We start from the raw sequence: 27,833 nt of genomic DNA on the forward strand, positions 1-27,833 counted from the left end.
AGGGATGAACGTCTTTGAGCATTATCTCCATAGAACTGAACTCGAATTGCCAGCGCCAATGAGTAGATACGGAGAAGCTTCGAAACGATTCTCGAATGGATTCCTCGAGCGTTTCATATTAACCTCGAATTATAATTCGTAAGATAGGAATACGACATGAAAAATATAGCTCTTACTCATCGACCCTCCCAATCGAAGGCCAGCCTGTAAAATCATGAACAGCGATGAACACTCGAAGCAACGTTCGATTTTCCACCAGTTTATTAACCCTCACATTTCCATCCCTCTCTTATTGCCTATTGTCCGTTGATTCCGCCGGTTGACGAGCCGATAAAGCAGGGAGGAGAACTCCGTGTCCCAGGCGAAAACGTTCGGGGTAAAAAACTCATAGGTGTGTACGATCCGTTTCGAATCGATGAAATGAACCGTCGTGCGGCAACGGAAGGGTCCGCGTGGGTGTTCCGGATGTGTACAAATACTGTCGTTCAGTGATACAAAAAGGATGGCGAATCGGATCGAACGACGATTTTATAAAAGGGAATGCCGGAAGAAAGAAGCAGGGGATCGAAGGTTCAGAAAAATTGTGCGTTTATTAGAGAAGATGACGCTCGGCCAGTTTCACCGTATTCACTTCTTTTCACCAGCGTTCTCGTTTCTTGCCCCGTCCTCGACGCGCCTCAACCCCCGCGTCGTTCTTTTCCAACCCCTCTTCGGCTTTCCGCGCGTTTCCACGAAGAATCTCTGCACCTGTCTCTTTGATCCTCGTCGATTCTCGTCGATTCTCTTCGATTCTCATCGCGAATAATTTTTCCCAAATGTTGTCGCGAATGTTACCCCCGAATGGGAAATGGGGAGGAGGAAACGATGGAGGAGGGTGACACGTGAAAAATGAAATTGGCTGTAAGCGTTCGTTACGAAGGAAGTCAGCGTTGCAGGTGTAAGTTCTGGTTTTGGGGGGTCGAGTCGAAACGAGATTCTACGTGAAACGACAGTGTTATGGGGGCAAAGGGGGATCGTCTCGTGGTTGTTTCGTCGATCGATCGGAGGGTGGAAAGCAACGAGACGGGGGTTGCACAGCGTCTGGTTCTCCGTGCAATGCTCGATCGCGAATGATGTCTTCTCGCAATGGAACTGGATACGGAATAATGAAAAGATCGTCCGATATTGTCTCTCTTTCTCACCCTCACGCTCACTCCCGCCCACTCTCTCCCGCCCTTTCTCTCCCCTCGCGCGCGATTCGCACCCTGCCACCATTTATAATGCCGAACATATGTAGCACATGTACGTGTTTTCATATATATTTATAATATATATATATATTTTTTTTTGTTTTGGATTCCTTTTCTGTTCATATATATAGATATATATATATATATATGTATATTCATATATTCGCATGTATAATTAGGTTTATCTTCCATCATCCGCCGTCGTGTTTACTATCTAGAATATTATCTACAGGGCAGTAGCCAACCGCTGTGACTGACTGTGCGAACTTTTAGTATTTTTCAACGCTCTTTATTTCGTCTTATTCTCCCTTCTTTTATTTTATTTCTCTTCTCTTTCTCTCTTTTTCCTTTTCTCTCTTTTTTTTTTTTTCTTTTTTTTCGGTTGTGCAATCAGCTCGCGACGATTTCGCGCGTCTTTACCTCCCTAAGCGTCGCTGATCGATTTCCTAGCGATTAGGTTTTTCTTCGGCTCAGCCACGTGGCCAGGGACGTATATTTCAACCCTATATCGCGGGGACGAAAAGATCGTAAAAAACTCGTGGAACGAAGAAAATGGTAGTATCAAATAAAAGTCTCGATATAAAGAAGTGTAGACTCAGATTTTTAATCGTTTTTCGCTTTTTTCCCTTTTTTTCTTTTTTCTTTTTTTGTTTTTTTTTGCCTTTTTGATATTTCGTTTCTCGTCTCGTGGTTCTTTCGTATGTTTTTTTTTTTTTTATTCTCATTATTTGCAAGGTCAGGGATGAAACAGTGCGAACACAGAGGAACGTGACTCCAGTTCAGGTGTCCATCGGTTTTATTTGCTCGTGGATGGGTAAAATTGTGCAGTTCACGAGATAAGTGGAACCCTGGTCACGTGTCTGTCGTGTGCGTGTGTGTTCGAGCGCGTGTCTCGTGCGAGGCACGCAAAAATTCGGTTCGTTTCCGCTCCGCAGTTCCACTCGTTCCTCGTTCTCGTTCCGTACCGAGCGCGCTGCTTTTTGAGATCCGTCGAGATGAGATCAACGTGTCGAACGTTCGACCGTGTAAAGCGACTTAACTGTCGATTAAGTACCTTCCCGTAACGAATTTTCCGCTGTAGAATACGAAAAGAAAGAGAAATTTTGCAACGTTTACACCGTCGAACAGTCTCCCTTCTACACGAGTTCAAATTTCCCGCGCGAGGAGCGTAGATGTCGCGACACGTTCGGTTGCCCCGACGATTGTTCGGCATTTTTGCAAAGAAGAATAAATATTCGTCGCGTCTCCGAGGGTAGAGAGGAAAAATAAAAGACGTTGGCGAGAACGAAATTCGAAGGGACCGCGCGTGACGCGACATCTAGGCGCTGCCGCGGCATCGACAAAATGGCGAACGGTATTCCAAATGGTGGTTCGTAACTCGCGTGCCGAGTTGAAGATATTCCCCGCTTAGGCCTTTCACTTTCATCGACGCCCATCGTCTTCGAGCGATGCTGACTAGATCGTACATCGTTTTCTCTTTCTTCGACTCTTCTCTTCCTTTTTCTTCTTCTCTTCTCTTCTTGGTCATCGAGGCAATCGAGGCTAATTCGACCCATGGCGTGTCTCGCTGGCAGTAACTCGGTGTACGCTGTTTTGAGGACGACTAGTTGCTTCGTCCGACGGGATGGCGGCCATCTTGGCGGACGATCCACGCGAAATGGAAGTAAAATGGCGCCCGGTTTCGCTGCGTGGCAGGCGTCGATGGGGAAGATCGTCGAGGGCTACTTTCTCGTCTACTCTCTTCCTCCTCTTCGTCCCTATCGCCCGAACAGAGGGTGTAGAAGAAATATTCCGCTCGTGCTTGGTGCGACTCGATCGGTTGTAAAATGGCGATCGGTTTGGTTCATCTTTGGCTACGTTTTGAGCATAACGTCCGTGCGTCCCGTGATCCCTTTCTTGCGCGCGATCATCCACGATTTCACGGATCTCTCTGTTCATGTCGGAATATGTTCCACGGGTTCGTATACGAAGCAGAGAAAGTTTGAAGGGAATTAGTCGGAGCGCAAGGGGTGGAATTAATCGGGTCTCCGTTATTAATTGGATTGTCGAGGCACGGTGCCGTCTGGGTCGATCCTGAATCGCGAATGCGTATTTAAAGAAACTTCGATGAAACGAGGAATAATATTCGAAAAATAGTGTCGAGGGTGGGTCGCATTGGCGATTCAAGGTCGAGTACATCGATTTCACAAGCCTATTCGTGAACCTGCTTACGTTTCTACGGCGCTATTGCGATGGTAATGAAGTACTTTACAACGCCCCCGCAATCGAAGTACGCTAACGCTCGTCGCTATTCTCTGACCTGGCATTCTAAAGTCGAACGACTTGCTTTTCATCCTTAATCGGTCTCCATCTCGACGACCTTTCGCGAACGAGTGTCCCGCGGACGAGGCTCTCCTTTTTACAATTTGTTCGCTAATAAATTACTTCAATCTTCGTGGTCCCGTTGCAGAAATCGCGATCGTGACGCGACGAACGTGGCGTCGTCGCTTCGATTTCCAGGTTCGTCCGTCACTTTACAGATAACACCGGGTGAAACGTGACTCTTTTCATCGCAAACGCAATATCGTCGTCGAAAAGAGCGTTTTCTTTCACAGGGGGTCCTCGTCGCGGTGACACTCGTCTTGATACGTCACTGGGCAACGGTACTTCGATATTTCCTCGAGATTCGGAGCGTTCGGCGATCGGTTCGATTATAAAGACGTTTCCAGCGATGGATATTGCTTGTGTGGCGACGTTTCTTACACACCCGCGTTTCTCGAAACGTGCAGCGCCCCCTATGCTGCGAGAACTCGGGTCACGGTCTGCTTTGCGCGATCTCTGTCGCGTAGAAACGAAATGGAACGGAAATAAAAGCGTGTAACGCGATACGGAAAAGTCAATTCGAAATGGTAGACGATTTTGTAAAGCAAACGGGAGAACAGTCATCCCGTGTCCCGAGTTTCAAACGGTCCCGCAGCAGCGACTCCCTACGGATCTCGCGCTCGAGATCTTCCCTAATGCTTACGATGAAAGGGGTTCGATTGACAGAGCGAGAAAGAGAGAAGGGGTTGAAGCGACGGGACAAGGAGAAACAAGGTACAAAAGAAAAAGCTCGCGGACAGACAGAGAAGACACGATTGATTCGTTATCGAGCAGGGTTGTTGGGGGTCGTACGTGTGTCTGTGGGAGAAAGAGAGAGATCATCGGCGACGATCAGTCGCGAAAGACGATGGAACCTAGGAACTTCCTTGAAAGATGAACGTCATCCCCGACCGACCCGCGCGCGCGCGCATGTTTGTGTGTGTATGTGTACGTTTCGATTCCTCGATCTATACTCGTGTGTGTCACGCGTGAACGAGCGTGTACCGTAGTGTCCTGGAAGGAAGAGTCAATGAATCAACGCGACCTACGCGATCCTGCGTGCTTCTCTTTCTCTCCACTTCCGGTTTCGCTTCTCCTCGCCTCCATGTTCCTCTTTCCCGTTCTTCCTTTGTTTCTTCGTCTCTTACACCTCGCTCGCGTTCCTCCGCGTCTCGTCCAGTCTCCCGATTCGTTTATTTCAGTCCATCGTCAAGTTCGTGCACGTTGGCCCCGATGTGGCGTCGCGTGGAAGAGCGAGTCGCGAGTTCCGCTTCGAGAAACTTCCCTCCGGCTCGTGTTCTTCGACCAAGGGAGAAGATCCCTCCGAGATCCCCGCGATCGAGATCTCCGATTGTTTCCTCCGTTTTCCTCCTTTCTTTGTTCGCTTTTATACGAGGGCAGAGATTCGAGGTGCGACACCCGACACCTCGGTGCCGGGTTCTCCATGTTTGTTGGCGCCGATGTCCTCCGGCCTTCGTCGTCATCGGCCAGCGTTGACAGCGTCGCGGCGTCCCCGATGTCGCCCCGGGGCACCCGCTCAGAGACGGAGGCTGTTGGTCCGCTGCCACCCCATCGTTTATCGTCCACGAGCGATTACGTGGTGCCCTTCTTCCCCTTCGACTTGGCCGTCGCGTGCTCCTGGTTGCTCGACCCCGTCGTCCCGCAGCCTAGTCTCTCCAACCGCCGATAGATCTCGCTGTTCACGAAACGGGGATACGAGTCCCGGTGCATCAGGGTGTAGATCTGCAACTGGGCCTCGTCGAACGTGTGCGGCGTCGGCTGCACCATGTTACGGTTCACTATTTCGCGCACTTGCGAGTCCAGGCTCACCTGAAAATCACACAGGGGTATTAGAATCGTTCTCTGGAAGCTGCAATTTATTAATTGCCTCGCGATTACATGTATCGCGGTAATAGGACTCGGTAGATTAACGATTATATCTGACGAGACTGTCATTGACACTAGATAGACTCTAGAACTAGAATTAGGGATGATGGAAGACGTTTCTAAGCAAAGTGTCATTAGCCAAAATTTCAAATCGAACGATATTATAATATTAATTGCATCGGGATTCCGTACAGTAATGGAATTCGGTAGATTAGGGATTTATCTGACGAGACTGTCATTGACAGTATATAGACTCTAGAACTAGAATTAGGGATGATGGAAGACGTTTCTGGGCAAAGTGTCATTAGCCGAAATTTCAAATCGAGCGATATTATAATATTAATTGCATCGGGATTCCGTACAGTAATGAAATTCGGTAGATTAAGGATTTATCTGACGAGACTGTCATTGACAGTATATAGACTCTAGAACTAGAACTAGGGATGATGGAAGACGTTTCTGGGCAAAGTGTCATTAGCCGAAATTTCAAATCGAACGATATTATAATATTAATTGCATCGGGATTCCGTACAGTAATGAAATTCGGTAGATTAAGGATTTATCTGACGAGACTGTCATTGACAGTATATAGACTCTAGAACTAGAATTAGGGATGATGGAAGACGTTTCTAAGCAAAGTGTCATTAGCCGAAATTTCAAATCGAACGATATTATAATATTAATTGCATCGGGATTCCGTACAGTAATGAAATTCGGTAGATTAGGGATTTATCTGACGAGACTGTCATTGACAGTAGATAGACTCTAGAACTAGAACTAGGGATGATGGAAGTCGTTTGTGGGCAAAGTGTCATTAGCCAAAATTCCGAATTGAACAATATTATAATAACCCTTTGAGGATAGAGCGGTTTTGAGTAAACCGTACCGTAGGGCCTAGTCGCTGTCAAGATAGCCATTCAAAACTACCAACGCTCATTTTTATTGAAACTCGACTTTCGTTCCCATAGACCAACATTTTTGCCCATAGACCTTCCCAAAAACGTCCCTTCACTGCAGTACCTATCTAAATTCACAGCCAATAATAATCAAAGCATACCAATAGCCATAACAATTGGTCCAAGGTTAATAACATTAACCTTGCGAAAAGCAACTCCCCGTTCTCGCTACTTACAAAAGCAAAAGATCCGGAGTTATTCAGCCCACCTAGTTCAATAGTTGTAGTGTCAATAGTATTGATTACCGTTGTAAAGAGGTCGACAGAAGGCGACCTGATTGCAATACGGGTACAGCGAACTGGCCGCGAAATTTTCCGAATTCCATCACTCTTCCTATGAATCTTAACACATTGCCTACCACTCACGAGTTTTCTCCTGTTTCTCGTGCTATCTGTTGAGAATTGCTCACGAGTTTTCTCGTTTCTTACACGCCATCTGTTATGTCGACGCACCTTAGATGTCAACGCGCTGTCATGTCAAAACGTGTGCTCCCTGGCGCACGGCTCAAAGATTTCTACGCGGTAACGCAATGTGTTAAATAATTCACAGGCCCACACACGTGACTCGGAATACTCGAGTGTGTAGCAACGGATTTTCCTCCGAGGAAATCTACTTTCTTCGGAGATTAGAAAGCCGGGTACACAGAGATGAGTGCGCGATTGAAGAGTTTTCTCAGGTGCGGCCTGCGAGGATGTTTGAGAGCCTCGATAGCGAGAGCGATAATAATGCCGGCTATTGGCCATTTCTACGGGATACCGGATTTCCCACAGCATTCTGCAGATTACAGATTACACGAGCGTTTAAGCGTGCTCGAGGACGGCAGATGGCTACTCGGTTCTTTCGTCGAAAACAAACACGTTGCTATAACAGAAAGGAAGTTTAACCAGGGCTGTTCAACAAATGCGAACCTGCCTCGGAGGAAATATCCATCGAGATATCGATAAGGAAACCTCGTTTTCTGTAGTACGTTCTACGAGGTAGGTTCCCGCTCGTACGATCAATTTTATCGAGAAATATCATCGAGACAGGAAAGCCTACGTTTTCTGCATTGCTACAGCGCGTCGAGTATGTTCGTTCTTAGTCCCTTTTTGCCAGTTAATGGTTATGGAAAGCTTCGAATGGGAAATTTCTTAACCCCTTGCACTACGTTGAAATTCGAAAAAGACCATGTCAAACCTGTGTAGTATCGGAGTTAGAATTTGAAACGCGATATCTTGAGACTAATTGTAAGTGCGAGATAGCCGCGAATCCATTCGAGATATTCATACTTGGCCCGAGATTAAGACCACGAGTCAGACTCGTGATATTCGTGTAGTCCATTCGAGATATTCATACTTGGCCCGAGATTAAGACCACGAGTCAGGCTCGTGATATTCGTGTCTGACCCGAAATGTCGATCACGAGTCAGACTCGTGATATTCATCTTTGACCTGAATGTGGATCACGAGTCTGACTCGTGATATCCACGTTTGGCACGAAAATAAACAACGAGCCTGACTCGTGATATTCAAGTTTGGCCTAGAATTTTCATCACGAGTCAGACTCGTAAAAATAATGCAAGGGGTTAAGGAAGAATCTCTCGTTGGTATCTCTTACTCTCGTTATCGTCCATAAATACGCAAATTCGTATCTTCGAAACATCATCGTTTCAGCCTGAACTCAATCGATAAACCATTAACTGAAGCAGCAGAGTGACGTATAGTTGGTTCGAGCGACTAGCGAGGTTGTAAATTATTGTCTCCAGCGACAACCCCAATTGATATCGAAATGACACCATTAATGTCAACACTCCTCGATATCGTAGACGTTCAACTGCTGGCAGTGGGATATAAAGAATCGGCGATTTACTTTCAATTTCAATTTGGTTCGTCAATTATCTTCGAATTAATTTCATTTATTTCGATATTAAATAGTATATATTATTAACGTTAACACTTTTCACTCGAGAAGCACTCTTTTCAGTCGATATTTGATCAAATTTCGAAGCTCGATATTCATTAATATATCAAATTTAAAATAACGTAACAGAGTGCCAGGTATCGAAATCAAATAATTCTAATTATTAATTAATTACACGACTTCTTATTTACTGTTCAAAAAAATATTGTCAGCTTTATAGCAGAATATCTTTGAACTCCTACTCTTCTTTAGCCAAAAAATCGTCGAGTGCAAAGGGTTAATAATATTATTCATTTCGATATTAAAGAAAGTTATTTAACTCTTTGAGAAAAATTTTCTGCTATAAGGCTGATGATATTTTTTGAACAGTAAATAAAAAGTCGTATAATAATTAGCGCGTAGAATTATTTAATTTGTTACATTATTGTCACACTGTTACGTTATTTCAAATTTGATATATTAATTAATATCGAGCTTCGAAATTTTATCAAATGGAAATTGAAAGGAGCCTCTCGAGTGCAAAGGGTAAATATTTCGAATATTTTATATATTGTGAACCATCGTTCACAATATTGGTACTGATAATTTATTTCATCAACTACCCTCAAATATTTATGAAATATTTCGAATATTTCAAATAATATTGCTCGATACCAAATATTATTTATTATTTCCAATATTTACTCTTTCTCGAATCATTCTCACAATTTCAAAATTTAACCTCTAAAAATAAGGTATTTGGTATCACCCCAAATTACGATATCAAAAATAAAGATGTTCATATGTCCTTCTGTTCTCTACAAAATTGAAAATAATTTCAAAATCTATCCCTTTGTTTTCAAGAAAAGAAACATTTCAAATTGCAATATGAAAAATCGAGAAATTTATTCGTGATTTAGCTCGAATAGCCCATATTACGTTGTCAAAAATCGAGACGTCCATATGCCCTTCTATTTTCTACAAAATTGAAAATAATTTCAAAATCTATCCCTATGTTTCCAAGAAAAGAAACATTTCAAATTGCAATATGAAAAATCGAGAAATTTATTCGTGCTTTAGCTCGAATAGCCCATATTACGTTGTCAAAAATCGAGACGTCCATATGCCCTTCTATTTTCTACAAAATTGAAAATAATTTCAAAATCTATCCATTTGTTTTCCAGAAAAGAAACATTTCAAATTGCAATATGAAAACTCGAGAAATTTATTCGTGTTTCAGCATCGTACAGGAGAGGTTAGAGATTTTACACGCGACCTCGTCTCATCGTTCGAACCAGCCAGGCCAAGAGCCTACGCAAATTCCAGCTTATCCAACCCCCGTTCAACCCTTATCCAATCAATGGTTTCTGCAACGAACCTCTCTCTCCGAGACTGTGGATATGTAACGGTCGTAGATGTAGCGCGCGTTCTCCTCGATATTCTCGGAATTGCTCTCGCGTTTCAGCTGCTCGCAGGCCAGCCAGAACGCGATGTTCTCCTCGCTGTACTCGCTCAGCAGGACCCTGAAGAACTTGCGGCCAATGGGGTGCCTCATCAGCTTGTCGAAGGACGAGGCCCACGACCTGATCTCCTCCAGGCTGCACTCCGCGTTCCCGTCCAGCCCGTCCAGGCCGTCCAGCCCGTCCAGGCCGTACCCGGTGTCGCACAGCTCGTCCACGTCGTCCTCGTGCTCGACGACGTTGCCCTTCTTCTTCGTCTGCTCGCCCGTGCCCCCTGCGCCCGCCGTGTTTCCGCGGACCGCCGCCAAACTGTCAATTTCGTTTTACGATTCTTTTTAGTCCGCCTTCCCATCGATATCCCGACGTGCTTTCCGGGAGTTTCGCTGGGGTTGCTGAGGGGGGTGGTTATGGGGGGTGAGGTGGGGGTAGGGCGAATAGATTTTACGTGACGATTTCAAGGTGCTTTCATTTCGGTATCGGTATAGGGGTTTTCGGTACTCTGGACGGCGAAGTTGGGTTGGGGGTGTGTGTACAGCTAGATAGAGAGGTATTCGAGACTCCATGGCATGTTATGGTGAGCATGGATCGCTGTATTTTTCGGTGGTAGATTTAGAATTCTCGGCGATAAGGGTACTCTACGTGTTCCACGAATACTAATATTTTCGTGAAATTATATTTTCTCTAGTTAGAATTAAGAGATTAGGTATTATTGGGGTGGTCAGTAGATGGAGGTTTGGCAAACCAGTGTCACGAATTGGAATTACTTAGTACGGATCGAAACGGTTAGTCTGTTTTTCATTTGGATGAAATGACTATCATTTTATATTATAAATACCGATGTTATATTGTATGTTCATTGATAATAATTTTGAAATTTGTGCCATTAAATTATAGAAATCACTGGGTGCTGTCAAGTATACTGTTCTGATTCACTGTGGGTAAATTAGTAATAATTGGTAATAATAATTCGTAATACTAATTATTACTAATTATTAGTATTAATATTAATAGTAGTAATATAATAGTGTTACTAATTATTGTTACTAATTATTACTAAAGTACTAATTAGTTCTGCGAGTAAGATGAATATTAGGTTAGAAGACTACGATTCCAATGCTCAGAAATAAAAATTACTCGTCAGGGTACAACTTGACACTCCATCGTCTGTCAAAATACTATTCTCAGCGATCATACTCGCCATAAATCTCTCGGAATTAATCTACCTCTCGATTAAACGAAGACTACACGAAGGTTAGGACTGTCAACCGATCTTCGCCGAACCCAAAATTCACCACGTAAATTTCCACAGTCCGTCACGCACAAACCAGCCAAGAAGCTCCTCCGTTCCTCCTCATCCTACACCCCGGTCTACGCGATAATAATACGATACACGATATAGCCAAAGGTCGAAACAATCGGGGATTACCTCGGAATCCTCCATCTCGCCATCTCCGTGCACACTCGCGACGCGTTAGCGGAGAAACGAGCGGCGTTATCGCGCGAACTTTGGCAGCGCTTAGCGGACTACGAGCAGGAAACCGTAAAAGCGACGCAAACAAGAAGAAAATCCGCGACGGGGCCGAAGTAGAAAGGCAAAGAGATCGTTTGACGCGTGCCAGGGAAGACGATAAACCGAGACGCGGAAAATAAAAGGCGACCGTTCTCCGCTGAACGACGCCCATTATTCCGGAAGCCCGGCCGTCCCGCCTCGGCGTCGTTGACGATAACGCACTGGAACACCGCTGCGGAGGATAAACAAGCAGATAGAGAGACGCGCGTGCGACCCAGTCGGAAAAACGTCCCCCTGTCAGACAGATTTCCGCCTCGGACGGACACGTGTTACGCATCCGGCGAGGGTTTGGTGCCGGGACCGGGCCGCCTTCGCGTAATCTATCGACCCAGGGGCGGTTATCGCTTGGCAGAAACGGCTCTACGTTGGAAAAATTCGACCAATCCTCGAACGAATTCCGACCACGACCATCGCGAACCAGTCGAAACGGCTGAGGGTGACGCTCCGACGCCCAGCGCCTAGTTTCCGTGTCACGGCGTGCACAGGGTTGCGAGTTGTTTGTTTCGCGCCCCGAGATCGCTGATGCCCGACAGGATAGGGGTGGGTTGCCTTGGAGTTGTTGTAAAAAGTTGGCTAACAGATCGATACCGCCGTGAATATTTGCGGAATGGCGAGAAGGCAGGCACGACCATGGTTTCGAGCTTTGTTAGAACCGTCTTTCGGGCTTTTTCGATTTCCCGTTGTTTATTTTTATGCGAAGTTTTGAGTTTTCGGTTAATTTAGAGCTGTATGCATCGCGTTCTTGTTTATAGAGGGAAACGCGTGCAACAAGGGTGACGATGAGTATCAGAAATCGGAACACCAGTCTTCCCGTTTCAGAGCTCTGTCAACCCTTTGTGTGGGTTTCCAGGCATTCTTTTTCGTTCTTTATAAGGTCATACGTGAACAAAATGTCTTTCGTTGAATGTTTTATATGTAACGTGCTTAACACTTAGGTTAGTAGGTCGATACGTAATCTCTCTTTATACAGAAAATAATTTAGTCTATAATTTAACCCATTAGCTGCCACGATCCCCATTTGGGGATTTTGGAATTTTACGTACACCACTCGGCGCCAAAAGTATATTTGGCACGCCTGACCGTTTAGTTTTATTCTATATACATTAGTCAATGTTGTACGTAGCAAAAACTGTGTATTCTGTGCCTCGTTTCTGTACAACAAACGAACAAATGTGAAATTCGCGTGTAAGTTGAACGGAACAGAGTTATATATCATACTTGAAGCGTTATATTTTTGGTTTGGTTTTTATATTTTAATGAAATACCTACATAAATATGTAATTTAGAGGTTACATTAACGATTTGTTACTTACTCAGTCGTTTGTTTTTCATTGAAATGATTTTATCGATCATTTTATAACGATGCCCACTTGGGGACTCTCTCAAAAATATCAAATATTTTCGAAACTAAACATAATTTGAATATAATTATACTGTTATACAACCCTTTGTACATATATATAACTTATCCTGCCAAAAATTTCACAAAAAGAAACTTGGCAGTTAATGGGTTAATAAATTTAGTTCAACGTAAATTTATCAAATGAAATGTTGGATATACATAGCCTGTCACGAGTCTATTCCAACTAACTCCTTTCTTCTAGATTTGTTTTAATTTCCACCATCAGGATACTAGATTGACTCAAACAATCTTGGGTGCTCGAAATAAATTTTATCCTTCTCTTTTCTTTATTTTTCGTGGAATCGATCAATTTGACAGCACGAATGTCAACGCGATGACGTATCTCTATTCATCGTTGAATAGGTCTCGTTCCTCGCAGGAAGACTCGGGTTTCCACTTGGATTTCGAGGTACACAGTCCGAATGTTCGTGACGCGCGGGTGACAGGGTGGAAATTCGTAAGAATTCGCAAAGGGTTCGCGGGGGAAGAACGACTCGGAGGAACGCAACTGGCCTGCTTACCATTTATTCCTGTGTGCGGCATGAAACACAGAAAGAGTAGGGTACGGCTGTTCCACGGTAAATAGGTCGTAGCTCCGTTTTAAAGACAATGGACTGACATCGTTTCGCTTACGATTATATTACGAAACGCGGCGATAATGGCTTGTCACGCGGCAGGATACGCGAGTTATCGCGGGACGGTTTCGAGGATCGATCGTCGCCTGGCAGCGTCTCTTCTTTTCGCGATGGACGGATGAAAACGTTCCATCGACTCGTTGCTTTCAAGTCGAGCACGTTTCAAGCCGGGATTCCCGGTAAATACTTCGTTTCGCTTTTTTCCTCTCCCTTGTCTGCCTTTTCGTTCATCCCCGGCGACTCGAGGTCAGTTCATTGTCTCTGACCGCGGAGGCTAGCACGTACTACCGATAATTGTCAATCGTGGAGCACAGCGAGCATTGAGCATGGGACTTCTTGAGGACGAAATTTGTGGAGTTCTTAGTCCAAGTTGCAATTTCAATTAAATTTTGCAATCAAGTATATGGAGTTAAATAATTTTCTTCGGAAGCTGAAGGTTCCTCGTGTGCTTAGGGTACTGGCTGATGCAAATTGAAGTAATTAACAGCTTGCGAGTGACATCCTCACGTGTGTATCGTAATGGGAACATTTTCTGAACCAGTTCTGCCTTCATCTTTCCTTTTATTAGATTTTTTAAATGACAGTAGAAAATCACGAAGTTGCTTGAATAATTTGAACTTGGTTTTGCAATTTAGGTTTAATTTTGACAGAGGATAGGATGAAAAGAGCGTTCAGTGCTTCCATAAAGGACTATGTGAAAGTAACAGCAAGAAATCGTTAATTATCTCTTATGATCTATTAAAAATGTTAATAGAACAATCATAGACAGTATCATCGGAATTTTAATAACAAAAAAGTTGTTAAAAGGCGCAACTGAGTTAAAGGAACCGTAGGATAATAATCCTTATTCTACTTTCTGTCAAGGAGTCGAAATTCAGCAACTTTCAACCATGACAAGCAAGAAACTGTCAAAGGCACAACTGGTTTCAAGGAACCCAAGCATCGACTTTGCTTATAATACTTCTTTAAAATCCCTGAAAATTCAATAATTGTCAAAGCCTGCTTATTTCAACCCCGTCCTATCGAAAGTTTCAAATTGAACAATTGTAAATTAAGATAAACCAGCAATTATCAGAGAAGCGACAGTATTTCCCTTGAAAAGCCAGCAATTCAATAATCGTGAGCTCCAATGAACATAAAATTGTGAAAAACGCGTTCAAAGCAGAGGAACCCAGGAACCAATCAACCCTGATTTCGTTTTTCTCCGAAATCAAGCACCAGGAGCCTCCACAAACTTGGTCGAGCCGTGGACATGATCGAAGTATAGACAGGAACGGTAATACCACGAGCAACTACAACAACAGCACCAGCACAGGCAACAGTTGTCCTTCTTCGAGCGGCCCATGATCCCGGATGGCTGGCGTTGCTGTTGCTGCTGCGGCTGCTGCGACGAGGGTGGCTGCTGTTGCTGCTGTTGCTGCTGCTGAGAGGACTGCTGCGGGTTCGCCGACGATCCACTCGCCTGGCCTGCGCGGAGCCGGCACCCACCGGCGACACCCTCGCCGCCCCCTGTCCCGTGACTAACGCCGATCCCCATTGCAGTTGCACCGATTCCGCTCGACATCTGCAAACGATATCTGCTCTGGTCAGCCGGCCCTCCCATCACCGGAACCCATCGTCCATCCTCGCTAAAAATACACGCCCGCGACGAGTCACTGGAGCAAACCGATCCACGCTCCACGCGCGACCTTAACCTTCTTCCGTTTCGCCGAATTCTCGCCAATACTCGCGGGTGACTCGGACCCTACGATGGGTTCCCTTTTTAATGGGTGACTAAGAATTCAGAAAAGCGGATGCTCCCTGAATTTTCCTTCATTCTCTGTTTTTCATTTGCAGATTCCGGAGAGATCTGACATGTGGTTGGGTCTTGGGAGATGGAGAAGATGGAATGAGGAAGGTGACAGGATGATGAAGGGTGTGAGAAGATTGTCAAGTGTAAGTAGACTCAAAATTTGGGAATAATTTGCTGGAACAGGTGGATCTTCGACGAAATTTTCATACTTCTCTTTTTTTAATTTGCAGAGTCCTGAAAGTTCTGTCTCTGCTAGTTGGATCTTGGGAGATGGAGAAGATGGAACGAGGAAAGTGATGGTGAAGAGTTTGAGAATATTATCAGGCCTGAGTAGACTCGAAATTTGGTAATAGTATGCTTGGATAGATGGATAGTTCAACGAAATTTTCATCCTCTTCTGTCTTTAATTTGCAGAGTCCAGAGAGCTCTGTCTCTAGTCGTTGAGACTTGGAAGATGGAGAAGATGGAACGAGGAAAGTTATGGTGAAGAGTTTGAGAAGATTATAAGATATGAGTAGACTCAAAATTTGGTAATAATTTGCTTGGACAGGTGAATCTGCTTCTACGAAATTTTCGTACTTGTCTGTCTTAATTTGGAGACTTCAAAGAGCTCTGTCTCTGATCCTTGAATCTTGGAAGACAGAGAAGTTAAGGACTGAGAAGTGGGTGGTTGGTGATGAGTTTGAGATTATCAGACCTGGGTAAACTCAAAATTTGATAATAATGTGCTTGGACAGGTGAATCTTCTGCCAAATTTTCTTGCCTTTCTATTTTTAATTTAGAGATTTCAGAAAATTCATTCTCTGCCCCCCCCCCTCTCTCTCTCTCTCTCTCTCTCGAGTCGTTGAGTCTTGGAAGTCAGAGAAGATAGAAGATTCGTGAAAGGTTTGAGGAGATCATCAAACATGGATAGACTTAAAATTCAATAATAATACACCTGGACTCATAGTGAACAAGTTCCTCTTCCTGTTTCTGAGTGCATGGGAAGATTGGATGATAGATGTTCTTCCCAATCCCACTTCAAACCTCAAAGAACTCTTTATCCATCTAGTAGATTGAGAACTCGAATTGAAAATTCATCGAAAAATTAATTTAATCATCCATAATGATGATCAAGTAACAAAAGTCTGTATACCTAAACGTGATGCATGTTTCTGCAATGGAATCCTATTTCTGATGAAGATCTGGGAGCTGTATATCTCCAAGTGTTTCCCTTCAAAATGGTAACTTTTGTCACAATAGAAAAGTTCAATGAAAATTGGAAGATTCCAAATAGAGAAGCTTCGATTGGAAAAATTCTCAGCTCGTCAAAGGATAATCATCTTTGCGAAGCTTCACAGACATAGACTCATAGTAGAGTTAAGCCCGGTTCTAACGTCGGTCATAACGAAAATGGGACAACAATCGAGGTCTCTGTACTCGGATCGATCCAACGATAGGCACTTTTCCAGGTACTTTTCTCCGAATTAGATTGGAAAGGTAGACCTTTCTTCGAATTTCCCCTGAAAAACTTAGATCACCCTCGGTCTACTAAATCTTGCAATTAGCAGAGAGAGTAATCAGGCAAAGAGTGGGATGATTCGAACGTTATCGGAAAGTAGGAAGATTGGTTCAGCTTTATGGAGATTAGGATACGTGGGTAGACTCGAAATTGTCCGGAATGTTGGGAATAATGAGCGAAGAGTTACGGAAGTCCGTGTGCTCGGATGTGACAATTTGAAGTCACGTTGTAGACTCTGATTGCTACATCAGCCTCGGCGGAGAAAGGGACTTATCCTCTGGAGGGTTTTGATTAGGGCAATCCGATTAGGGAGCGCGGAATTGGAGAATGGAGGATTGTCGCGACGAAGGAACAGGCGGCTGGAAACGTGTGTTAATTACGTGGAATATCGACGATAATAAGGAAAGCGGTTGATCAGTGGCTCCATCTTAAACCCTTAGCCATGGAGGAACTATAGCATCCATAGACTAATCGACATGGATGATCATACAACGAAATGTCTTAAAACCTACCCTCTTCTTCGCTTTAACCGAGGTTCATGGAAAATTTCCAAACACAGGATCGAGGATCCTTTTTGAGAACGACATTAAATGAAAAATATCGTATTTTCATAATCTATTCCAGCGGTTCTCAACCTGGATACGCATATTATTGATGGGACATTGACTCTCAGGTGTTATATAAGCTGGACCAAATTATAGGAAATTGTAAAATTATAAAATTGCAAAATTACGTGCAGTGAGGTATACTACGGTGAGTAGATGGTTATTAGTATCGGTATTATGAGAAGAAAGTAGGTTGAAAATTCGTCAGTTCTTTATTACAGCTTTATTTCGTACTAAAGATAAAATTTCGCTGTTTTAGGAACGAAGATTTCAATTTGAAATGTCCGGGAACACGATTTTGGCAGATAGGTGCTTCTGCCAAAGAGCTCCTCGATTCATTGAAACGATAAAATCGATTTTGATCAGATAGAGGACGGTCAGATAATTCTGTCCGATATTCTGGTTTATCAAAGCGATGAGTGGCTAAAGAGAGGTCATTTCCACGGGTCGGGGATGGATTTTAGTCGAAAAAAGGAGAAAAGAGGGAAAGGAGGAAAGAATTGGACCACGAACCAGTTTATCATGCAGACCGAATCTCTCTCTCTCTCTCTCTCTCTCTCTCTCTCTCTCTTCCTCTCTCTCTTTCTGTCTGTGTCGATCCCACGTTCCGGGTGTATTTGAACACTTGAAAAACATCAGAGTCGGCCCGCACGCGGAAGCACGGTAAAGTCGTTAAGCTTTAATTGAAACAACCTGACCGTACGGTAATTGACACATAAGCTTTCAAAAGCCGGCCAATTTGTTTGGATACGATTGTCGTACGCTCAGCTGCACCTATCGATTGGTCTCGATATTCGGAGTCGGCGGGGAATCGACAGTGTTCGAATTCGCGATCGAGATCTCTGGAGGATCCGATTAAATTCTACAAAAATTCGAAGCTCCGAAAATAGCCAGGAATGTTAAGAATCCGAAAAGTCTTCGACCTGTCAAGTAATCGTCGTGGAAATAAATTCACGCTTTTAAACGTTTCCTCTGGTATACGAATTTTTAAAAAATATTGAGGAGGATATTAAAATTGAAAGAATGTCAAAATTCAGTGTGAGGTTCTATAGAATTCTTAGAAATTTTTAAATTAGTTTTTGGAAAAGATTTTCTCGAGATTTGGGAATTTGTTGACATCTTTCTGAGATAAGATTCTCTCCTGGTTTGAAAATTTGTAAAGATTCGATAGATTTCAGGAGTTTTTGACGCATCGAGTGAGCGTCATTAAACGTTTCTTCTTGGGCGTCAATTTTCATAAAATGGTAGAAGAATCCTCTAATAAAAGATTCCAAATAATTTTTTTGAAGATCGGGAAATTCGTGGAAACCTAAGGAACGTGCCAATCCTTTGGGAAAAGCTTCCAAAATTTTCCTAAAAATCTTAAAATTCGCGGAGATCAAAGAAACCTAACAATCTTTCAGAAAAGCTTCCAAATAATTTTCTCGAATCTAAAAATTCGTGGATGCTGAGAAAACGTACCAATCCTTTAGCAAAAGCTTCTAGAATTTCCTAAAAATCTTAAAATTCGCGGATATCGAAGAAACCTGACAATCTTCCAGAAAAGCTTCCAAATAATTTACTCTAAAATCTAAAAATTCGTTTTGGAAAGGTCTAAAAATTCGCGGATACCGAGGAAACGTACCAATCCTTTAGGAAAAGCTTCCAAAATTTTCATTTTCTCGTAGACCTAAAAAACCTAAAAGACCTATCGAAAAGTCTGCAAATTCGCGGAAATCGTTCGAAATTTGGAGGATCAATCGGTCACCCCCTCCCCCAACCCGGACCTCGTGGATCGACTCTGAAATGGTCACAATCGCGCGCATACACCGCTTCTCTCCTCTCTCTCTCTCTCTCTCTCTCTCTCTCTCTCTCTCTCTCTCTCTTTCTCTCTCTTTCTTTACACATTCTCTTTATTTTTACGCGCCGGTGTATATCGATGATCCGCTTCGCGAGCGGCTCCTCCGCGATAACGAGCGCGCTCGAGAGTCGCTTATACGGGCTGTAGGCACCGATTGATAAACAGCAGGCCTTGGCGAGGCTCGTGTGCGTGCACGAAGATGGAAAAATCGAAGAATCGGGGGACGAAATCGAGTGGGTCATTGTCACGGTTGGAAAATCTTCGCGATTTTCGAAGACGATTTCAGGAGGCGGAGAGGGTGGAAGAGGTCGAAGACGTCGCGAGGGAAGCTGGAAGATGCTTCGTGGAAAAATCTCGAGATCCATGGATGGTGAATTCGAAGCCTTCTATCGGGTGGTTTCATTTGGGGTGCAAAGTGGATAGAATAAAGAAGAGGGTGAATTAAATGGACCTCGTATATCGTAATAAATTCCTTCAAAAAGAAATATTCGAAAGAATTTTGGTTGGACGTGTAAAGAAAAATATTTGTAAAATACGAGGAAAAATTAGGAGAACATATTACAGTCGCGAATTAAATTAAATCGTAAAATTGGTAATATTTAATCGATATTCGATTTCAAAGAATAACACAATTCTACAATTCGGTGTCATTGTATATAAAATAGGGAGACAGCAAAATTGTGGGATATTCGGAAAATTTGAAGTATGGAATATTGGATATCAGAGAGAGATAATCGAATGGGAAAACGACGAGAAAGAAGAGGATCGCGTGGAATAAGAAATGATTTAATATTTACGAATATCTGAACGATAAGGAAAGCGTGGCACGGGTACAGGTTGACCGAGGAATCACCGGCGACTGTTGGAACGTTGCCCGAAAGTGCATTCGCACAATGTTTACACGCTCGGGAAGATACGAAAACATTTTCATTCGAAAAACATTCGCGCGAAAAAGATGAAAAAGTGGGAAGCATTTTCTGAAAGGCCGCGGCTCTATTTTTAAGCGCCGCATTCTCCGCACGGTCTCGCGTTTATTTCGGGCAGCATTTCCCGAAAATCATCACGAGCATTCGTGCACCGGTGCAACAAGCCCGGACACTTGTTGATGCACGTATCGTCATCGAGTGCCGGTGACTAGAAACGTCGAAACGTTCGTTATCGACGCCAATGTGCCAGAGGATCGACCCCATCGACGCTCGGTTTCAAAGCACGTGTGCAGCACGAGCAACGGAGTACCCTAAATTCCTCTTCACAGACTTTAGCTCGACTTCGCTCGACTTCGCTCGACTTCGCGAATCTGCATCGGTCAATCAGTCAACGAAGATCGCTTGGACCTCTATCTCCAGCTCGAAAACGAAATCGAGAAGAAAAACGGGAAGCGCGTGTAATTTCTGAGGGAATTTTCTCGTAAGTGGAACGTAGTTTCACGCGAGAAGCTGTGGCCTAGATCTCGATTACTTCCAACTCGAAACTACTCGGAGATATCCGCAAATAAACCGCTGGAGGTATCTCTCTCACGTTTCGAATCCACGACAAAGGTTGTAACAAGAATGACCAAAGTCGCTCGAGCAACGCTAGATCCCCGAGAGATCGCGAAACGTTTCCTGGTTTCGGCGCGTGTGTTAGCAGCAACGATTCATCCGGGCCGAATATAAATCCCGGTTGGATCAACAGGCTCGACACAATCTAGCTAACCTAAATCCTCGCCGAAGCTCGACGTTTTCCAGCTGTTAGTTCACGGTCCCTACCAAGAAACTCCGCTTCCTCCTCTTCCTCATCTAACGAATCTACCGATCAAAACTGAAATTCGTGTCTCTACGACTCGCCAAGCGTGCAGCAACGCGGACGAAAAAGTTTCACAGAGAAAACAACTCGCGACAGAGAGAGAGAGAGAGAGAGAGAGAGAGAGAGAGAGAGAGAGGGAGAGGGGCAGAGAAATAGAGAGAGAGAGAGAGGGAGAGAGAGAAAGAGTGGGAGAAGGAGAGACAGGACGCAAGCTCTCGTTCGCATCTGAACCATCGACAGGGCATCTCTCAATCGATATCGCATCGCCTCACCTCTATCATGTTCCATGCGCCCGAAAGCGAGTCCAGCTCGCTTCCCGCGTTCCTGCGATCTGAGCTTAAGGACGTTGACGGTCGTGCCGCGACCAAGCACCCTTTAATCCGACGTTTATCCTGCTGCTCACGGCACGCGTCGCGTACACGTTACCCTTATCCCGGTCCGGCAGCGGGACTAAGGCCTCTACGGGCCTCGCCCGAACCCTGCATGCTCCCAGCACGCGCGCCACGCAGCTCTCTTCTCGCCGATATTCTCTACGATCGCCAGCAACTTTGCACTCTGCACTCACTAGGACGGACACATACGCGCGCACCACGCACCACACGCGCCGATGCTCGGCTACGCGAGCCGCCCCTTGCTCGCCGTGCTCCACGTAGTCTGCTCACCGATCCTCTCGACGATGCTCCTCGGGACTAGGCTGACGGTGGTAGCGGTGGCGGTGGTCGCGATGCTTGAGCAACAACGATCGCACGAATCGGCGCGACTCGGTCCAGCCAGCGGATCGTCCTCGCGCATTATAACAGTACACCAACGGCCATTTCCCGCCCGCTGGCTCGTCCAGCCGCGAAAGCTCCAGCCGAGCTTCTCCACGCACCGGCAGTCACCGCCGGCAGCGGGATCACCAGCGCGATCACCAGCGGGACACGTTCAACGACACCCAACGACCGGACGACAGCACGACGACACCCAACCCCATCCAGCGAGCGGAGCAGCTCCGGCGACAGGAGAGCAACCGCCGCGCGGTGGTAGCCGCGGAGCGCGCAGATCGGCTCGACACACGACGCGAGAAGGGAAGGCGGATGCGCGACGGTCGATCACACGCCAAGGGAAGATAGACTCTCAATGGCGTCCCCTATGGGTGGGCTGCGGTGGTCGCGCCGCTAGCCAGACTCCTCTGTCGTTGATCCTGTCCCATGAGGATTTCGTCGTCGCCACGACCGTCCATCGACACCGTCACACGACCGGCGATCTTCTCCACTTGTCTCTCTTCTCCTCTCTCCCTCTGATCCTCTCGAACCAGCGAACGATCGCCAGAGAATCGTGTGTGTCTGTGTGTCTGTGTGTGTGTATATATATGCGCGTGTGTGCGCGCGCGCGCGTTCGACTTTGGATGGATGGATGGATGGACGAGAGAGCGTGTCTCGTTAGGTAGTAGTCGGCTCCAGCGACGACGATTATGGCGATTACTCGGCAACGACCAGCAACACGTAGACGAGGGACTGGACTTTGGCGATGGTGTCTGCCGAGAGCTGGCTGTTGCTCGCTGCCGCTCGTCTCTCTCGACGGATCGACGAGGTTCGTGGTCGTGGAGCTCGCGGCGCGGTTCGTTCGGGCTGTTGCTCGCGTGGGCGGCCGAACACGGCGCTGTTCTCGCTACGTAGTCCGCTACGTTGACGGAGTATAAATAGGTTTCGTGGCTGTTTGAAGGTGCTGCGTGCAGGGCGCTGGCGCGGCCAGCAGCTAGAGCGCCGCTACCGCCGCCTCTGCTGGCTGTGGCCGCTGCTGCGTTCCGTTTCGCCGCGACGTCGCCGTCCTCGTGTGTGCTCTCTAGCTCTGCTGCAGTCGAGAGACCAGTCGTGGATCAGCGTGGTCTATCACCACCGTGCTCGATCGACAACCGTCGCTGTCGTGGTCGTGGTCGTTGTCGTCGTCGTCGTCGTCGTCGTCGTTGTGGTCGTGGTCGTGGTCGTCGTGTGCTCGACGTCGCGGTTGTCGCGGTCGTGGTCGGTCGCGGTGGAGGACAGGAGAGAGAGAGGGAGAGAGAGAGAGAGAGAGAGAGAGTGGAGAGAACTCGGGAGGCTCGGTGTGTGAGCCGCTGAAAGGGCGGCGGAAGCTAGGAAGAGCAAGCGGAAGCGAGGGGAGAAGAAAGGCGGGAGGCGGGCAGCGAGCGCGGGGGCAAAGAGGAACGGCGCGAATCGGACGGAAGAGGGAAACGGGAAGGCATCGCCGACCGAGAGAGAGAGAGCCTCTCTCAATGCATCTGGACAATTTTTTCAAACGCTTTCAATGGATCACGGCGGCGATGGTGGCCCATGGGTGGTGGTCGTGCGTTCTGGTCGTGAAGCCGGGCCGGGAGCGACGGAAAGCTCGTGTGGCTGACGGTGGACGAGGCGACGAGGGAACGGATAGAACGAGAGAGAGCGAGAGAGAAAGAGAGAGAGAGAGAGAGAGAAGGGAGAGGAAGGCAGAGAGCAGAGCGTGAACGAGTCGGTGCGCTGGTTATTGATTGGCAGAAGTCGAGACCAGAGGGAGAGACGAGCCCACGGCGCTGTCACGCTGGACACCGACCAGCTAACCCGCTAACGTTCCACCTCGAGATTCCCGGTGTCGTTTCCACCGGAACTACCACGGACTCGGTGTGTTCCCTCGAATCCTCTGTACACGCACACACGCTCGCACAAGGGGAAACACGCGCGCGAGATCGGACGCGAGTACGCCGGGTAAAGAGCGGTGTCTTCTCAGTCGATCGAATCGACTGGCGGCTGCTGGCCACGACGAACGATGTCACTGAACCCGTGAACGCGTGTTCTCATTGATACGCAAGGTTCCGCGGAAACTAGTCACGCTAGTCGATTCGAGTTAACGGTCCACTCGCGCGTCCATCGCACGGCCACGCGATACAGCGCGCAGTCAGACTGGCTGCGTCGGTGAACCGGCGGAGAAAAAGGAACAGGGTCAGAAGAGCGAGTTCCTGCCAGCCAAGGGGTGTAGGCCAAGGGTGGTACTACTACGCTCGTGTCCAGCGATCCAGCCCCGAAGCACCGCGCACTTTTTGCGCTCACACTTTCCCAGCCACTATCACCGGAGCACACTTCCTTCCAGCCTCTCTCTCTCTTCTTCCCTTCTTCGCCCCTCTCCCTCTCTTCGCCCTCTCTCGCCCTCTCTCCCACCCTCTCCCGCTCGGCCCCTCGGTCCGTCTCTGTCCTCCAGCGGGGTCCGTCTTTCACACCCTGTTTCACTGCCGCTGCAAAAAACGTTCCAGGCCTATCTCTCCGCCTGTCCTACGACGCGATTTACCCTCTTCCACCGCCGCCACCCCGTTTCTTCCAGCACGCTCGTGGATCGCGCGGGCACACACGCCCTCGTTTCTCACCCCCACGGCCGGATCTCGGCCGAAGCTTCGCGAGAGAGCCGCCTCTTCCTCTCTCTCTCTCTCTTTCTCTCTCTCTCTCTCTCCTCCACTCTCTCTCTCTTTCTCTCTCTCTCTCTCTCTCTCTCTCTCTCTCTCTCTCTCTCTGTCACGCCGACTGAACGGGTTCCTCGCGGCCAATATGGCGGATTACGCGCTCACGCGATGCGTTGGCCACCACTGTTGCCTCCGTCGTCGACGGTCCCAGCGACGCTGACGCGAGGCGCCGCGACGCGAACCTAGCCGCCGCGCCACCGCCACGCCGTAAAACGCCGACGCCGACGCCGACGCAGCCCGGCCTCTCCGGGGTTCATGCTCGCGATCCTGCGTGCGAACGACCCGCCGATCGACTCTCTCTCTCTCTCTCTCTCTCTCTCTCTCTTTCTCTCTCTCTCTCTGTCCAGTGTAAGCCTCCCTCTCTTTCTCTCTCGGCTTCTGTCGATCGCGCGACGATGTCCTTTTTCGTCGTCGGAGGTTCACCAGAGTGGCCGAGGGGGAGAGAGAGAGGGCGAGAGAGAGGGAGCGTGTGTCAATGAGACCCTACGAGTTCTACGATTTTTATCCGGTTTTCCGAGAATGCCGCCGGCGGTTTGGAGGGGTTCTTTTTAGGCTGCTTAATGATCCCGGTTTGGTTTGGGTTTTTCATTGAGCTGCTCGGTGTTTGGGGTGTAGTCGGAGGTGAGAGAGCATCATGAATGAAGGGGTTTCGTGGTAATTCCGTTTGACCTTCTTCAGGTACGCCTTTTGATATGCTCGTTTTCTCCTCTTATCCTTCGCTTACTTCCAGGGTGGTTTTAATTATCGGGACCCGGGGGATGTTTTGTTCCTCCTCCGCTTCGCTTCGTTCTCCTTTTTCCTTTTCACAGGGTCGCGGTTGCGGGTACGTGTCCGTAGGTTGGGCGAAGGGTGGTGTACTACGATGGCTGTAACAGGTGCCGTTTCTCGCGTAGTTGGCGCGCAACAATACGCGTGTGATCTGCGTGAGAATAATAAGCGATGACGCGTACCACGTGCCACCACGGATGACGTCGGGCTTTGACGTCGACCAAGTGTGCTTGGTCTTATCGTCTCTCGCGCTCGAATTCCTCGAAATTTTCTTCCCATGCAAATTTCGCCACTTATATAATACCTTCTTATGAATTTAAATATCTCTCGGTTGCTTTCGCGTTTCCTTTGTAATTCCACGCACGGAATTTCCCGCGAGTGTCGTTTTCGGGGTAACTGCAATAGCCATTTTTACAATGCCAATGTTTTATTTTTATTCTTTAGTCTGTTTTTATTCCTCGGACATTGGAAATGCAGAGGAAAATTGCGAAGGTTCGTGAAAGGGTAAAATTTTATTCCTGCCTTTAGTCTGGGGTCGGCTATGGAGGAATAGTTTGGAGAAATTTATGGGAGTTTAAAATATAGGCGATTGGTTCTTTTCATCGTTATGCAAAAGCACTTTGTACTTATTTCACAGCGCGCAAAAGCGTACTCGCCTCGTAACCCGATCGATTCCCCCGATTTCACGTGTTCCTTTATCAGCCAAGGAAATTACACGCGTTCCATAATTTTCCCGTACATTTACGCACGTCTGTACGTCATAATACGCCTTCTTATACGCGAGACCGGTCGCCCTTACCTTCCTTAGGGTGTACTCGCCTTTCGTTTATTTACACTGTCCTCTGAGCGGTCGTGCGGCTGGATATAAAATGTTCCACTTGGAAGAAAATTCGAAACTCAGGGTAGAAAAGTTTCATCGAAATCCGAGACGTTCAAAGTGAGGGGAGATCGATAAACTGACATGGACGTAGGGATGGTTGCCGGTGAAAATATTTTTATTTCTCGAAGAAAATTAGAAGGTTAGATTTACAGATTATTCCATTGGTAAATCAATTTCCCGTCGAGAGCAGTAATCGATAATTATAATTAGAGATAATTGGGGTTATTATGGAGTATTATAGCGGAGTTTGCTGTACGGATCTCTCCTTGTGGGCGGAATCGAGTGGAACCCATATGGTAAAGCAGTACGAGTCCCTTTGAATCGAATCTTCTGCCATCTGATAACGGAAGGCTCAAGTTTACGAGAAAGCAACGCGATTGTACCGACGGAGAAACAGTCCGCGTAGTCCTGTCGATAATTCAGTTACCTGTAATTTACTCGGTCCGACGTCGCTTCCCTCGGTATACCTAGAATTCTACGGCAAACTGGGGAACCAAAGAACAATACAATGATTCCTTTAATTCGTCTGACCCTTTGTGTTCGAAGCCTGTACCTTTCCTAACGGTAGCTTCGTGGAAAGCAGCGTTTCAAAGTGACCAAAGTTTATTACCACGCTAATTGTACGCGAGTGTTTCTGCCGGTTCGAGTTTCATCGTCGTTTCTTGTACCATTGGAGGAAACGTTATTTCGAATTGAAGATAGGAAATGTCAAGTAACGACCTTCGATATTACGAGCTTGGGCAAGATTCTAGCGAGAGATAATTTTTAAAGACCCCACTGGGTGATCGATTCGCCCAGATATCGAATTTTTCTATAAATAGAAAGCCCCTAAAAACTCCATCACAGCGGCTCATGCTTTAAGCTTGGATGGTTCGACCCGCCACCCTCTCTAGACCCTTTGCTTATTTTCGTCTTAAAAATTAAAGTTAAATTTCCATAAATCTCTCTTTTTCTATCTCTCTCTCTCTCTCTCTTCTCTCTCTCTCTCTCCCTATTTCTGCCATTCTCTTCGAGTTGCCAAAAATTACCATTTCCATTGACCAAGAACCTGCTGCGTCATCCATCTTCCTTTCCCTTCCTCCGAACTATGCCTACGTACTATCCTTTGCCCGGTTCAAACGCAGTTTCCCAAAGCTTCACGAAGATGTCCAACCAGGGACGGCCCAAGCCTCCCACGAGTGGGTAACACACCCTCGGTCGGGGTAAGGATACGAACATCCGGCGAGCGACTTCCGTCACCCCCTCGAAACGTTCTATACCCAACGGTCCCCGCGCAGCCCGTTCGAAAATACGACCGGGCCTGCGAAGACCCAACAACGTTCCAGACCCTTCCGAGGAAAGGTTCCCTCGGCAAGGACCTCGAAGGGCCTCCGTAAATTCTCCTCCCTACCCAACGAATCCGCCCCTCGACTGGCAGACTGCTGCGTCGTGAACACGTGCAGGGAGGTTCGGTTGGGCTAGCTGCGTGTGCGTGTAGCGAAGAAGGAAGAGACGGGCCGGCAGAGTGAGGTCGCAGACGCACGTACACACGCAGCGGACACATGCGTGGACGCCTGCACAGCGTGGAACGAACGCACCAACACGCGTGCAGCGATACGTCGTCGGCTCCGCATCATCCTCGTCGTCCTAGACGTTTCTCTGCCTGTGCTCGATGTGTGCGGAGCGAGAGAGAAAGAGAGAGTGAGAGAGAGAGAGAGAGAGAGAGAGAAGAAGAAGGTAGCGCGAGCGAGAAAGGCGGCGTGTAGGAGTGAGAGAAAGAGAGGGAAGACAGAGTGGGACGAGTGAAAGAGGGAGGAGGAGGGGGGGAGGAAGGGAGGGAGGGAGGGGAGGGAACAGGCTCGA

The 27,833-nt window shown here is 46.8% G+C and overlaps 1 protein-coding gene across 1 annotated transcript; it reads right to left on the minus strand.

The window, feature by feature from the left end:
* Positions 1–1,619: 1,619 nt before the first annotated feature.
* Dhit (regulator of G protein signaling double hit) lies at positions 1,620–24,624 on the minus strand. Its single transcript, XM_017898221.1, has 6 exons — positions 24,449–24,624; positions 21,153–22,713; positions 14,644–14,921; positions 13,244–13,252; positions 9,669–10,059; positions 1,620–5,399 (listed from the first exon to the last, which is right to left on the minus strand). The coding sequence occupies exons 2-6, from the start codon at positions 21,159–21,161 to the stop codon at positions 5,163–5,165; spliced, it is 924 nt and encodes a 307-aa protein (XP_017753710.1). The 5' UTR covers positions 21,162–22,713; positions 24,449–24,624; the 3' UTR covers positions 1,620–5,162.
* Between the last annotated feature and the right edge of the window lie 3,209 nt (positions 24,625–27,833).

The sequence above is a fragment of the Eufriesea mexicana genome, unplaced genomic scaffold, assembly GCF_001483705.2.
Source record: "Eufriesea mexicana isolate 0111107269 unplaced genomic scaffold, ASM148370v2 scaffold588, whole genome shotgun sequence".
In the NCBI taxonomy this organism is placed as follows: Eukaryota; Metazoa; Arthropoda; class Insecta; order Hymenoptera; family Apidae; genus Eufriesea; species Eufriesea mexicana.

What these genes read in the sequence shown, in the direction of transcription:
- Dhit (XM_017898221.1), bottom strand. An exon ending in CCACAGTCTCGGAGAGAGAG is followed by an intron (nt 5,400 to 9,668) that starts GTTCGTTGCAGA and finishes TGTGATTTTCAG; the next exon opens with GTGAGCCTGGACTCGCAAGT.